Source organism: Coenobita brevimanus, chromosome 96 (genome assembly GCF_032717465.1).
Source record: "Coenobita brevimanus isolate Jiangsu-jjx chromosome 96, ASM3271746v2, whole genome shotgun sequence".
NCBI lineage: Eukaryota > Metazoa > Arthropoda > Malacostraca > Decapoda > Coenobitidae > Coenobita > Coenobita brevimanus.
In genome coordinates this window covers 28,647,270-28,659,913 of record NC_137049.1, presented here as the reverse complement: position 1 = coordinate 28,659,913, position 12,644 = coordinate 28,647,270, and the positions used below count along the sequence as shown (strand labels likewise).

Here is a 12,644-nt window from a genome sequence, read left to right as displayed (position 1 = left end):
TCAACCTCGCGATTACGAGTCGGGCCCTCTACTTCCGAGCCACTGCGTCCCCAGTAAGTGGCGATGTTTCCAGTCACTAGCTCATGTGCAGAGGGATGTGCTCTACAGTTGTCCAGCAAGAAAACAGTCGTGATGTGTTCAGGGAGCCCTCTCACTTTGAAGAATGCTTTGACCTCTGGTACGAAGTGCTTGAAAAACCAATCCTTGAGCACATCACCTGACATTCAAGCATTACCTTGTGCATCATGGATGACCAGAAGTTTTGTTTTAAGGATCCTATGCCAAAGCTTAAAATTGCAAAGCCATTTGTCAGAGAATCTTACGTCAGTGTCTATTTCCATATCCTTGCAATACTACTTAGCTTTCTCAACGATCATTAAACACGATATAGGCTTGCCCTCATCACGTTTTGCTGTAAACCACTTGTACGCTGCTTCATCCAGTTTTTCTACTTTTGGCCATTTCATGGTTTTTCTGACCTGACCAGCGACCACTGACCGCCCTCCCGCCACAAACTTCGTCAATTTATCCCTAGTTGCCACAACATTCGAGATTACTGAGGCCCCAGTGTTAAAGTTTTCCTTTATCTTCCAATGTTCTTCACCGTGCTCGACTTGTGTTATCATCCTGAGTTTAGCCTATCTCTTGGTGTTAGTGTTACATGCTTTCGTTGGGCAGGTTTCTTTCCACTACAACTAGTAGAAGATGTGAGAGCCATTGCTGCTTTGTTGTAGTCACTTATTGGTCCGAAAATCAAGTGGAATTACTGGAAGAGCGTCAGACTGGACATAAGTATAAAATGAGAATGGCAGGTGAGTGCTGTCTTCCCTGCTTTCTTCCACTCCCCGCTGGTAGGGGATTTCGGCGCCGCCTCGAAAAATTAGGAGTATTGGGATAATCGGATTACTGGTGGTCAGAGGACTTTTACTGTATATATATATATATATATATATATATATATATATATATATATATATATATATATATATATATATATATCCTAAAAGAGCTGCATTGTTTGTTTGCTTGTCCTTCAGTCATGCCCAAACCAAGGGCCAGAGATCCCCTGACCTATATATATTCTAAATCAGGGTGACCCAAGGATGGTTTGTGGGGTGTCAATATTCAGATCAGGGTCATCTGAGGTCACCGGTAGAGTGATCGCCTTTTTGGCCCACGCAAGGCCGGGTACCCCTGCAGCCCAATTTTTGGCATGGAGACTCGCATGACCTCCAGTTCGGACATAGGCTGTGATATTGACCTCCGAGATCATTTCACCGGTAGTACACGCCCAAAAAACTGAACTCCGCAGCCCAGTTTTTTGCATGGAGACTCACGTGACCAGTTCTGACACAAGCTATGTGAGGTTGACCTCCGAGGTCATTTGTGGTCACCGGTAACAGTAAACAAGTGTGCACAAATACCGTGCGTTAGTCTGCGAAAGTTGAAAGAGAAAGTTCCTGAACCCCTTATAAACCCTCTTCAAAAGCATAATAGGTTCATGGTCTTTCTGGAGTAGAAAGAAAGATTGAACTACAACAAATAGGATTAGTGTTTGCCTTTTTGCCCCGGAAATGCTGGGTACCATTGCTAGTATACTTTATATATATATATATATATAGTGAAAACTCGAAGGAAAATAAAAGTTGAGGAGCACCAAGTTGAAGATGTCTTGAAATACAGATGAGAGCTTGTTGCTCCTCTGCCTTTTATTTTCCTACGAGTTTTCACGTGCTCATGAAATACTGCTTTCATATAATATAATATAATATAATATATATATATATATATATATATATATATATATATATATATATATATATATATATATGTACCACAAGCCATACAAGACAATAGCAAAATCAGGTATAGGAGCCACCTAAGGGTAAACCATGTCACCCTCCTACTGCAAACCTCTCATAGTTACTGACCCATTCTTGTTGGGGAGAGCAGCAACAAGGTCAAGGAGTTTAGTGATATAGACCTCTTCCAACTTGCTGTAGTCACCAGTGATGTTGTGCTCTTCCATGTATGCTGTAATGGTGGGATTGCTCTTCCTGTGGGATGGGCCAGATAAAATTCCTGGTTATGCACTGGGTATCCAAAACCATCTAAATATTCTGAATAGTTGCTCAAAATTCTTGGGGGAGAAAGAAGATTCAGATGTGTCAAAAGGTCTGCACGAGATTGTGAGACTCAGCTTGGACTTAAACCCAAAATACTTGTGGCTGAATCTCCTTCCTAAGAATGATGCTTGTATGGTTTGTTACCAAGCTTATACAGTGATTCCTTGGTTATAGCAGTTTCATTATCATTGCAAGGTGAAAATCTGCACTCCTGTTGCTAATACACATTCTTCTGCTCAAAATACATCGTTATCACTCACCCGGGCTTGTTTCTACTGACAATGATGGATTTGAGGGATTCGAAGATGAGGCCCTACTCGAGGAGTTAATCCCAGGTGGTGGAAACTAATAACTCTCCACCTCCTAGTCTCAGAACCCCTTCCTTCAAGCCTATCTCAGGTCTGTCTATGGTATGCATTTCTTCCTTACTGTGTCCTTGTCATCACTTTCTGTTATTCTAACCATGCCTATATGTGTTCCTGACACTGCAGTATGTATGTGTTCCGTGGGTCTAAATGATCATAAAAGGGAATATTTAGGTTTGCACTTGGGATGCCTGGCAAAATTCTGGATAAATCCCATTGGTTCTGTATATTTGTTATCACACAATTCCATTATCACACACCACGTACAGTAACAATTTTGCATGATAACCAAGGCTTCAGTGAACAATACATATGTACTGTATGATTATAGTCAACCCACCATAGCTAAATGAAAAAATGAAAGGAACAGAAAACAAAGTCAGGGTTAAAGACATGGGAAAAGAATCTGAAGGATTAATAAAATTAGTTAACATGAGTTTAGAAGTACAGGCAGCCATCGTTGTCAGAGATGTGCTTTTTGTTCTGTATTGTTTTGTTTTTAAAGGCTCAAACATGCTTGCATGCATTGGCTCTGGTCACCTAATGGCAGCTCTCCAAGCTGCTCGATCTCTGGCAGCCTCCCTAATCAGTCCCTTATCCCTAAGGTCACACTCAATAACCTCATCCGAGGTCTTTTTCAGTCTGCCTCTCGCAACCTTACCCCTAACATTAATACTTTTCACTTTCTGCACCCAACTGTTATCCCCCATCCTCTCCACATGCCCAGGCCATTTCAATCTCTCTCTCCTCATCACAACACCAATACACTCCAGTCCCATACTACCTCCTAACTCTTCCACCATACTGTAAACCTAGTCCCCTCCAGCCCTCACACTCACGGATGCACTACACATCCACATAATCACTGTCACTTCTGTACATTTGAACCTACAAATATCCACTTCCTTTACTGTCCAGTTCTCACTACTGTACAGCACTACACTCCTAACACATGCCACATACAGAGATCCCTTAGCATGGAGGGAGAGAGCTCTCAATGTCAGGAGAAGCAACAGCTCTCTGAACTTCTAACCACTCCTCACACAAGCCACAGAGCTGGCTCCAGCCACACCTCCAGCACATAATATGTCTCCCAAATAACAAAACTCTTCTGCACACTCAAGAGACTCACCAGCAAGATCAATCCTTTCACACAAAACAATATCACATGCTCTCCCTGACGCAACACACAATCAAATCATCGGCATACAACATCCCCTATGGGAGTCCATTTCTCAACTCATATGAGAGGGCTTCAAGCGCCATGATAAACAACAAGGGGCTCAAGACTGACCCCTTGTGCACACCAATATTCAAGGAAAACTCATCACTTAAAGCTCCATTCACTCTTACCTGGGTGTGAGCACCCACATACATACCCATAACCACTCTAACCAGTCATTCCTCAATCCCAACCTTTTTCATTGCCCACTTCACCACCTCCCTTGGGACACCGTCGAAGGTCTTCACCAGGTCAACAAAGCAGAGGTCCCTTTTCTTTCCTAAATATATTTCCTGAAGCTGTCGAACAATGAATATGGGATCAGTGGTCCCTTTGCCTGGCATAAACTCAAACTGCATCTCATCAGTGTTCATTCTTTCTCAAATCAAACCTTCTAGAACTCTCTCCATTATCTTCATTATCTGGTCCAAAAGTTTTATCCCTCTATAATTTCCTTTATCCAGGGCCTATCACCCTTCCCCTTGTACACATTTACAATCACACTCTTCAGCCAATCGTCTGGGACAACACATTCATATATAATCGTATTTATCATCTGTAACTAACCCTACTCGTATATCTCCTGAGGCTTTTAGCATTTCAGCAGTCAACTCAGACACACCTGCTGTCTTCTCCACCTGCATCCTGCCTATCACCTTGCTCACAATAGTTGTGTCAATGAAAGGCCAAGGGCCAAACACTGGATCTGCCGGGCCAAAACCTTCCCTGTTCCAGTCAAACTCATCATTCAGCAACTCATTATAAAGCTCTCTCCCGGTGTCTTTAATATGCTCACTGTTCACCACTATCTTTCTTTCATCATTCTTCACTCACTGCCCACCTATGCTATCCCTGTTTTCCCTCTTCATATGATTTCCCATTTTAAATAACATATTCTTCCTATCCACACTATTTAGGTTACCCAGTAAAAGTCTTTCTGAGACTCAGATTCTGCTTCGTACAGCATACCTTTTTTTTCAGCCCTATGCTAGAGGGGAAAGAAATGTAAATTGGGGCAACTGGCAAATCAGCTTTAGGCCTATAGGTAACATGAGAACATTAATAAGCAATCTTTCTGCAGTTTGTGGTGGATTTAATAATAAATTTAACATAAAAAAAGATTACTTATAATAAGGATCTTCTAATGGATAAAAAACTGTAAGAACCAACCAGCAATCAAAGTTGACTTCATCTCCACCTAAGTGAACATAGTGGTCATTGAAGCGCTCAGTGGTGATCTCCGTGAACAGCTGCTTCAAGAACTCATAGTTGTCATCATTGACTGGATCTATTGGACCATAGGTACCGTCAGGAGTCGAGTTTCTGAAGCGGGATATATAATAATAAGAACCATGTGGAGAAAAGAAAATGAGATGTTGGCTAGTAGAGTATATGTGAGTGAAGTGTATGGGGAGACCGAGAATGTGTTGGAAGGATAGGGTGGGCAAGTGCATGAATGAGGGTGGTATGAGTTGGAGGATGGGCACCTTGATGGCAGAGGAAAGGGTGACATGAAGGTGATTTACTAGTGTCCACCCCTTCTGGGATTAAGATACTGGAGACAGACAGAGATTTATAAACATACTAAAGATAATCTCATCACGCAGATTTGATACAGACGGAAGTACAAGTGATGTGGGGTGAATCAGCATTCTTCTTTTCTTGTCCCTCCTCCAAAAATAATTAAGTTAAAAGAGGTATTGATAATAAATTTGTTTTGCATCTCAGATAATAGCCACATTCTCGTCACCGTGGGAGACGTTGGTGAATTTACTCCTTTGTGATGTATTTTGCATTATTATGCCTTAATATTCTTATGTATATGTGTTATCTGTATTTTTTCAGTATTGACACAGTTCACATCAGTAACCTACAGAAGGGGATACCTCCTGTGCCATCATGAAATGAAGGGGTTAGTAGCAAGACCAATAACAAAAACGGTTACTTCAAACGACATCTTACTGTATATTCTACTCTTTCCCAAACCCTTGTATTGGGAAACATTTGTGGTATGTTCCTGTGAAGCTGATCCAAAGGTTCTCAGCTAAGGCTAAGGGAGACTGGAGGAGGAGGAACTTTGACTGAGGATACTAAAAAATATGGGTGAAATGACTTAGTATTTATTACCATTTTGAACGGAACAGCTAATGGAACATAAATAAATTCACAGTAAACTGATTAAAGTGGAAGCAATCTTTGGCTCTGCTGCGCATTCTTGCTTTACTATCCATATCCTCAGTTCACAGAATTAGATATCAATATGGTGCTCTTCTCTGCGATGAAAAAGGACAATTTAGTCTGTATTAACTGTTTGCTTTCCTCTGTACTCCCACTGTACTTTCAATGAATTTGAAACACTCTCTGTTATTACCTTAGTATTTTCATTACTCATTTACTTTCAGTTTAAAACGGCCTGTGGTATAACATGTACTTACTTGTAGCATGGAGTGAGCAGCCCAGGCTGACCAGGTCCCCAAGACTGAGTGTGACCTGTGTGAGACCAAAACAGAGGTATTGCCACAGGCCCAGTCCCTTGTATTATAGTTCATTCACCTGAATTTAGCACAGATTTTAGTCTAATGCAGCATATTTAACACAGCTCAGCAGCTGAATAAAACAACGATACTGATTTTCATTTTTTCCACAAAACTTTTGTGTGGTTTGCACCATATTTTACTGACAGTTTCACGTTACAACTCAACATTTCGTTAGAAAGATGGCAGTTTTAGGCCAAGTTAAGGTGGACAGAGTACAAACAAGTACAATCTGTTGTATTTTTTTACTTCGTGTCGATTTTGGAGACTGATTAATACACGCTGCATTAAAAATGGCTACAGGGGATTCTTGTAGGGTGGTGATAGAGAGGTTTTGAGTTGCTTTTGTAGTGGCAATAGACTTCATGGGGTTGTTGTAGTGTGGTAACAGAGAGGCTTGTAGACGTTTTTGTAGTGGTAGTAGAGAGACCCGGAGGTGTTTTTATAGTGGTAGTACAGAGACCTGCAAATCTTTTTGTGGTTATGGAAAGGACAGTGAAATGGCGTTGGACAGGGTGACATGGAGGCAATCTGTTGGTGGCCACCCCTTACAGGATTAAGGTGTCTGGCAATAAACAGACAAGTAGAATGTATTTATTTTTGGTGACAGAAAAGCCTGAAGGTGTTTTTGTAGAATGGTGACAGAGAAGTTTTTGTAGCAGCAATGGAGGGGCAAGGTTGAGTTTTTGCAGAGTTGTGATACAGGAATTTCTGTAGTTGTGGTGGAAAGGCTTGGAGGGATATTGCAGAGTAGTGATGGAAGTTTGCCAAAGTTTTTGTAGGGTTGTGATGGAAGGGTCTGGAGTTTTTTGTTTTCATGATGGAGGTATACATAGTGCTGTTTTTGTAGAGTGGCAATAGAGAACCTTGAAGGGGTCTTTGTAGTGCTGACATAGGATTGGAGGTGGTTTTATAGGAATGGAAGAGATTTTGTAGTGGTGATAAAGAGGTATGGAGGTGTCTTTATGGAGCTGTGATGGAAGATCTTGGAGCTGGTTTTGTTATGGTGGTAGACTGTCTTGGAGGTGTATTTGTGTAGTGGTAATAGAAGGATTTGAAGGTTCTTTGTAATAATGATGGACGGGCTTGGAGATGTTTTTGTGGTAGTGATACAGTGGTCATTTTTTTTTAAAGTGATGGAGAGGTTGGAGAATTTTTATGATGAAAATAATAGTAACTGGAGGTCTTTTTACTGTGAATACACAATGGCCTGTAAGTGTTTTTGCAGAAGTAATGGAGAGGTCCGGAGGTGTTTTTGTGGAGGTAATGAACTGCCCTGGAAGTGATTTTGTAGAGATAATGAAGTGGCATGGAGGTGTCTTTGTAAAGGCAATGAAGTGGTCTAGAGGTGTTTTTGTGGAGGTAATGAAATGGTGTGGAGGTGTCTTTGTATTCTAATGAAGTGGCCTGGAGGTGTTTCTGTACAGATAATGGAATGGCCTGGAGGTGTTTCTGTACAGGTAATGAAGTGGTCTGGAGGTGTTCTGTAGAGGTAATCAAGTGGCCTGGAGGTGTTTTTGAAGAGGTAATGATGTGGTCTGGAGGTGCTTTTGCAGAGGTAATGAAGTGGGCTCAAGGTGTTTTTGTAGAGGTAATGAAGTGATCTGGAGGTATTTTTGTAGAGGTAATGAAGTGGGCTGGAGGTGTTTCTGAGGTGATGGAGTGGCCTGGAGGCAGAGTTGCCAACTTGGTGACTTTGTTGCCAGATTTGGCAACTTTTAAAGTTGCTCAGCTACTTTTTCGTTTAGCGACTTGGCGAAATTTTAGCTACTTTATTGTTTGGGAATTTTTTTTTTTTTTTAACAAACCAAACCAAACCAATCTAAGAACATATAGTCTAAAAACATCAGCTAAATAAAAAATATTTATAAATAATATGGGCCCACATTCTTCACGGCGATCGTTCGTGTCCTGGAAGTAGGGCTACACTCTCTTTACCTTGGGGCTACTTGTACTGTGTCACTCACCGTGTCCGTCCGGTCCTGTTCCCGTTAGAATTCTCAGATAAATCACACTGCCTTTGTCCCACACTCACTCACAGGCTGCAGCTAGCCTTTAATGAAGAACGTTATTCTGACAGTCGAGTGCCCTTCATGTGTCTTATCAACAAACAATGAACAAGAAGTATAGCCAACATTTTCGAAGTGAATGGCTCAATGACTCGAGATATAATAAGTGGCACACTACTCGTACATCAGGACTGAACACTATGAGCTATTGCAAATATTGCAAGTGTCCCTTGAATGCAAAACTTGAAATACCGGCCGTGGCAACCCAGGTCGCCACCACACCCCCAGGAGGAGACTACGGAGGGGTAGACAGAGCGCGCGGAATGTCCAGTCAATACGGACATATGTTCACCTGGACCATGCGACCCTATGCCCCGAAGTACGCTCGACGAGACCACCCCAGTCCGAGTGCACTACCTTTCGGGCGAGCTAGCCCTCGCCAGGATCGGGGTGGAGCTGACCCTTCAGCTCCAAGCAGCACCCCGGCGATGGCCAGAAGCTGCGCAAAGCAAGAGACAGCCCACCGCTCCGACCAAAGGGCCACAGCCTATAGCTGGGCCCCAGTGACGGCCAAAAGCCCCACACAAAAAAGGCCACGGCCTATAGCCGGGCTGCCAAAGAGGAGACGGCCCACAGCCGCTCCATCAGGTGCTGCCTACACCCCCTGCAGAGCCCGTGACAGCCTAAAGCCACACAAATGGAATGACAGGTACACCCCCTCTCTTTCTGCAGTTGCCTCGGAGGGCACAACACCGGCAACAGCCCATAGGCATGCCAGTAGACAGGAGACGGCCTACAGCCGCTCCTCATCTACATGTTGCCCTCCACTCAGGACTTCGGCGACAGCCTACTGCCGCACTGACAGGAGAGCGATGGCCCATAGCCAAGTTTCGCCAGCGTTCCCTTCAGGAAGTCGGGCCCCAGTGATGGCCAGAAGCCGCACCGACAGCGAAGGGATGGCCTGTAACTGCCCTCCATCTGTTGCCCAAGGGAACCCAGCGGCAGCTGGGAGAGACACCAAAGTCCCCCACCCCCAGTGATTCCACAGCATGAGGGCGACCTGCGATCAGCCCTGCCTACTGGCGGGAGCACAGGCCGCCCCTCTGTCCACCCAGACCGAGGCAACCTCCAGGAGGAGGACTTCTGCTCCGAGGACTGGTAGAGAGGCCCGGTGTTATCCCTGGGGCTCTTCTCCATCCAGTCGGCCCCCGAGGAGGACCTCCACCTGATGGACTCCAGCCAGGAGCGACGCCACAGCCCCAACCTGATGGCGGCGCCACAGGAAGGAGACTGCAGCCAAAGGGCCTCTGAGGGCGCTCCCAGGACCCCGGGGTGAGACCTCACCCCTCCCCGACGAAGGTGATGCCCTTCCTCCACCAGGTGCCTAAAGAAGTGCTTCCAGGATCTGTTTGGCCCGAGTCCTAAGGGCCAGACCCCAGTTCCCAGCCCCGACAGTGAGGGGCCCTTCACCACGCCCAGCCCAAACCCTCAACAAGAGACGACGCCCCTGCGAGTGGTCCCGTGGCCGCGGGATGAAGGGACTCCTGAAGGGACTCCGCCTACCCCAGGCCGACGACTGTGAGTCCCCAGGTCTTCCCCCTTCCCCTCTGCCCGATCAGTGACATTACCTAGCAGTGACTGTGATACAAGGCTCCCCCAGACGAACAGTGAGAGGCAAAGACTGTGTGGTGTAAGTGAATAGTGAGATCCAGTAAAGTGAGGAAAAACACCTGGGACAGTGCATATCCATTCTGTGCACGACGAGAGGCAATACTCAGCGTCGGTTTTATAACTCTGTGACAATGCACGTCCACCCTATGTGAATCATGAAACAGAAATCAGTGACGCTACACATATAACCATTGTGAAACAGGAACCAGAGTCAGTGTCAGAGTAAATATCCCTGAACTAGTAAAACCTATATTTTGCCTTCCCACTGGAAACGAGCCTCCTGTGCAGGGACTGCATGAATTGTGTATTGCCTCCTTACCCAGACTAAGACTCCTGTCTATTAGTATCCTGTGTGATACTCGAAACCCACCTGCCAGCCTATGTATTAATTTTGTTTAGCATATTGTGTAAACTGTCTTCCTGTTCCATAACAAAGAATGTGTCCATATACGTGTAAGGTTGTTGCCCTGTGTCTTTATGCCCTGTTCCTCTCATACCGTTCTAAGCCCCGGTCTAGAAAGGGAACCCAGCTACACCCCAGGCGTTCTTAGGACGGGAAGCCGACCCGAAAACGCCTAGCATAACAAAACTAAATTACACTGAAAAGCACAGGAAAGCAGAAGAACCAGTTAGTTCTGTGAGTCAAAGAGTAATTCCATTTGAAAAAAAAAAAGAAAAAAAAGTAATGACAAGAAAATCGGACGGTTGCGTAGCTCTATTCATAGCAAAAAATTGTGCATAACGAGCAGCAGACCACCTGTCATGTAATAGGTCTATAAAAGCCCGCATTGCTTAGAGGCAAAGCGGAGAGCCTCTCTTTGGCTCAATGGTAACGTGCGCGCGTGTGAAGTGCGGAGGCCTGAGTCGAATCTCGGCCACACCAGTGATTAATTTGTTTAAGTTTCAGTTCGGTTATTACACTGGTTGGCAGCGGTGTGGGATGTGAAGTGAGGCTTGAAGGGCAATGATGCTGTTGGTTAGCTGACAGCGTCCTAGTTCTTACATCCCGGGGATGAGCTGTTCAGTGTGGTCCGCAGCGTTCCCAATAGCGGTCTCCGGTGCTACACTACCGTGTGTTCGAAACTCACTAAATTAATCAAGGGGAGAAAAGAGTGATATAGTGGGGTCTATAAAAGCTCACGTTGCTTAGAGCCAAAGCGGGAATGCTCTCTTTGGCTCAGTAGTAATGTGTGCGCATGTGAAGCGCGAGGGCCTGAGATCGAATCTCGACCGGACCAGTGATTAACTTTGTTAAGTTTCAGTTCGATTACTACAGTCAGAGGTGTGCAAGAAGTGTTTCTGTGACAGGAAATGATGTAAAGAGCAGAAAATTAAAACCTCTACGTGAAGTTCAATGGTCTGTAATTTGACTGCCCCTCACGTTATCAACGAACTGACGGTTGATACAAGTAAAAGAAAGTTTAGCCTACCAATTAATGAAAGTAATGACATTTCTGTGACAAAGTTATTAGATACTGCCATAATGCAATGCTGATGCAATATGTGTTGCCATAAAGCTATCTTTAAGAAATAAGGAACTAGGCCTGCAGAAACTTTCAGCAGTTGGGACTGATAATGCATTAGTGATGACCGGTGGTAATAAGGATGTTTATGTGAAATAAAAGGCGAAAGTCCTACGATTGCTGCTGATCAGATGTTATTCACTGCAGCTTGCAGTCTCATATGCTGCAAGTGATCACCCTCCACGGCATCACGAGTGTTTTAATCAGACTTTCAGCTGGTTCTCACATTCGTTCGTCAGGCAAATATGGTACACTGAGCTTTATGGCTTGATTAATGAAGGACAGACCACTTGACTCCCAGATTGACTGGTAGATTGACTCCCAGGAAAAAATAAAAAATAAAGTGACTCAGTAGAGTTTCCTGGAACCATACTCTTACTATTGCCCGCCTTATGAGGCAGAGCGATAATATTTTTGCCTGCCTCTGTGTGTGTAATTCACCGGGTCGGTCAGGATCATTTGATGGTCGTGATGGTCAGCTTTTACCTTCCTGGAAGGGAGCTGAGAGCTCATATAGTCCGATCTAAGGGCAAGGCTGTGACCTTCACACACGCACACACCAGTCCCCTTGCTCAAGGGGGAGAGTAACCACCCGCTTCGTCAGTGAAACTTTTCGCAACCTGAGCGAGGCGCGAACTCCCGTCCACTAGTTGGCAAGCGGGAACGTTACCACTGCACCAGCGAGCGGTGTGTGTGTGTGTGTGTGTGTGTGTGTGTGTGTTCCCATTATATCTCACGAAAGGCTTGAGTTATCAACATGAAACCTTCAGGGTATCAAGATATGGCCATAGTCTTGGCCGAGTTCGAAAATGGGCACTCGGGGTCAACGTCAGGGTCACCAAAATGGCTGCCAAGGTCAAGCAGCTTTCACCATCTACCTTTAGAACCATTACATCTCATTAACAGCTTGAGCTATCAACATGAAACATTCAGGATATTAAGGTATGGCCAAAATCTTGAACGAGTTCGAAAATGAGCACTCGGGGTCAAGGTCACGGCCACCAAAATAGCTGCCAAAGGTCAACTAGTTTTTTTATCGCCCGCCTTTAGCACCATTATATCTCACGAACGGCTTGAGCTATCAATATGAAACCTTTGAGGTATCAAGATATGGCCAAAATCTTGGACTTGGCCAATAGCATATTCTGGCGGGCAATTAGCATTCGGCTCCCGAATGAGTATGAGAGAGAAATG

At 44.6% G+C, this 12,644-nt stretch overlaps 1 protein-coding gene across 1 annotated transcript in view; it reads right to left on the bottom strand.

Annotated features, from left to right (window-relative positions):
• The window catches only part of LOC145413521 (beta-hexosaminidase subunit alpha-like), a 33,661-nt gene that overhangs the window by 10,498 nt on the left and 10,519 nt on the right, over positions 1 to 12,644 (bottom strand). The window contains exons 8-10 of the mRNA XM_080283216.1: positions 6,149 to 6,203; positions 4,884 to 5,036; positions 1,932 to 2,057 (exon numbers count right to left, since the gene is read on the bottom strand). Coding sequence (XP_080139342.1) covers positions 1,932 to 2,057; positions 4,884 to 5,036; positions 6,149 to 6,203 — 334 coding nt within the window. The remainder of the gene's footprint in view (positions 1 to 1,931; positions 2,058 to 4,883; positions 5,037 to 6,148; positions 6,204 to 12,644) is intronic.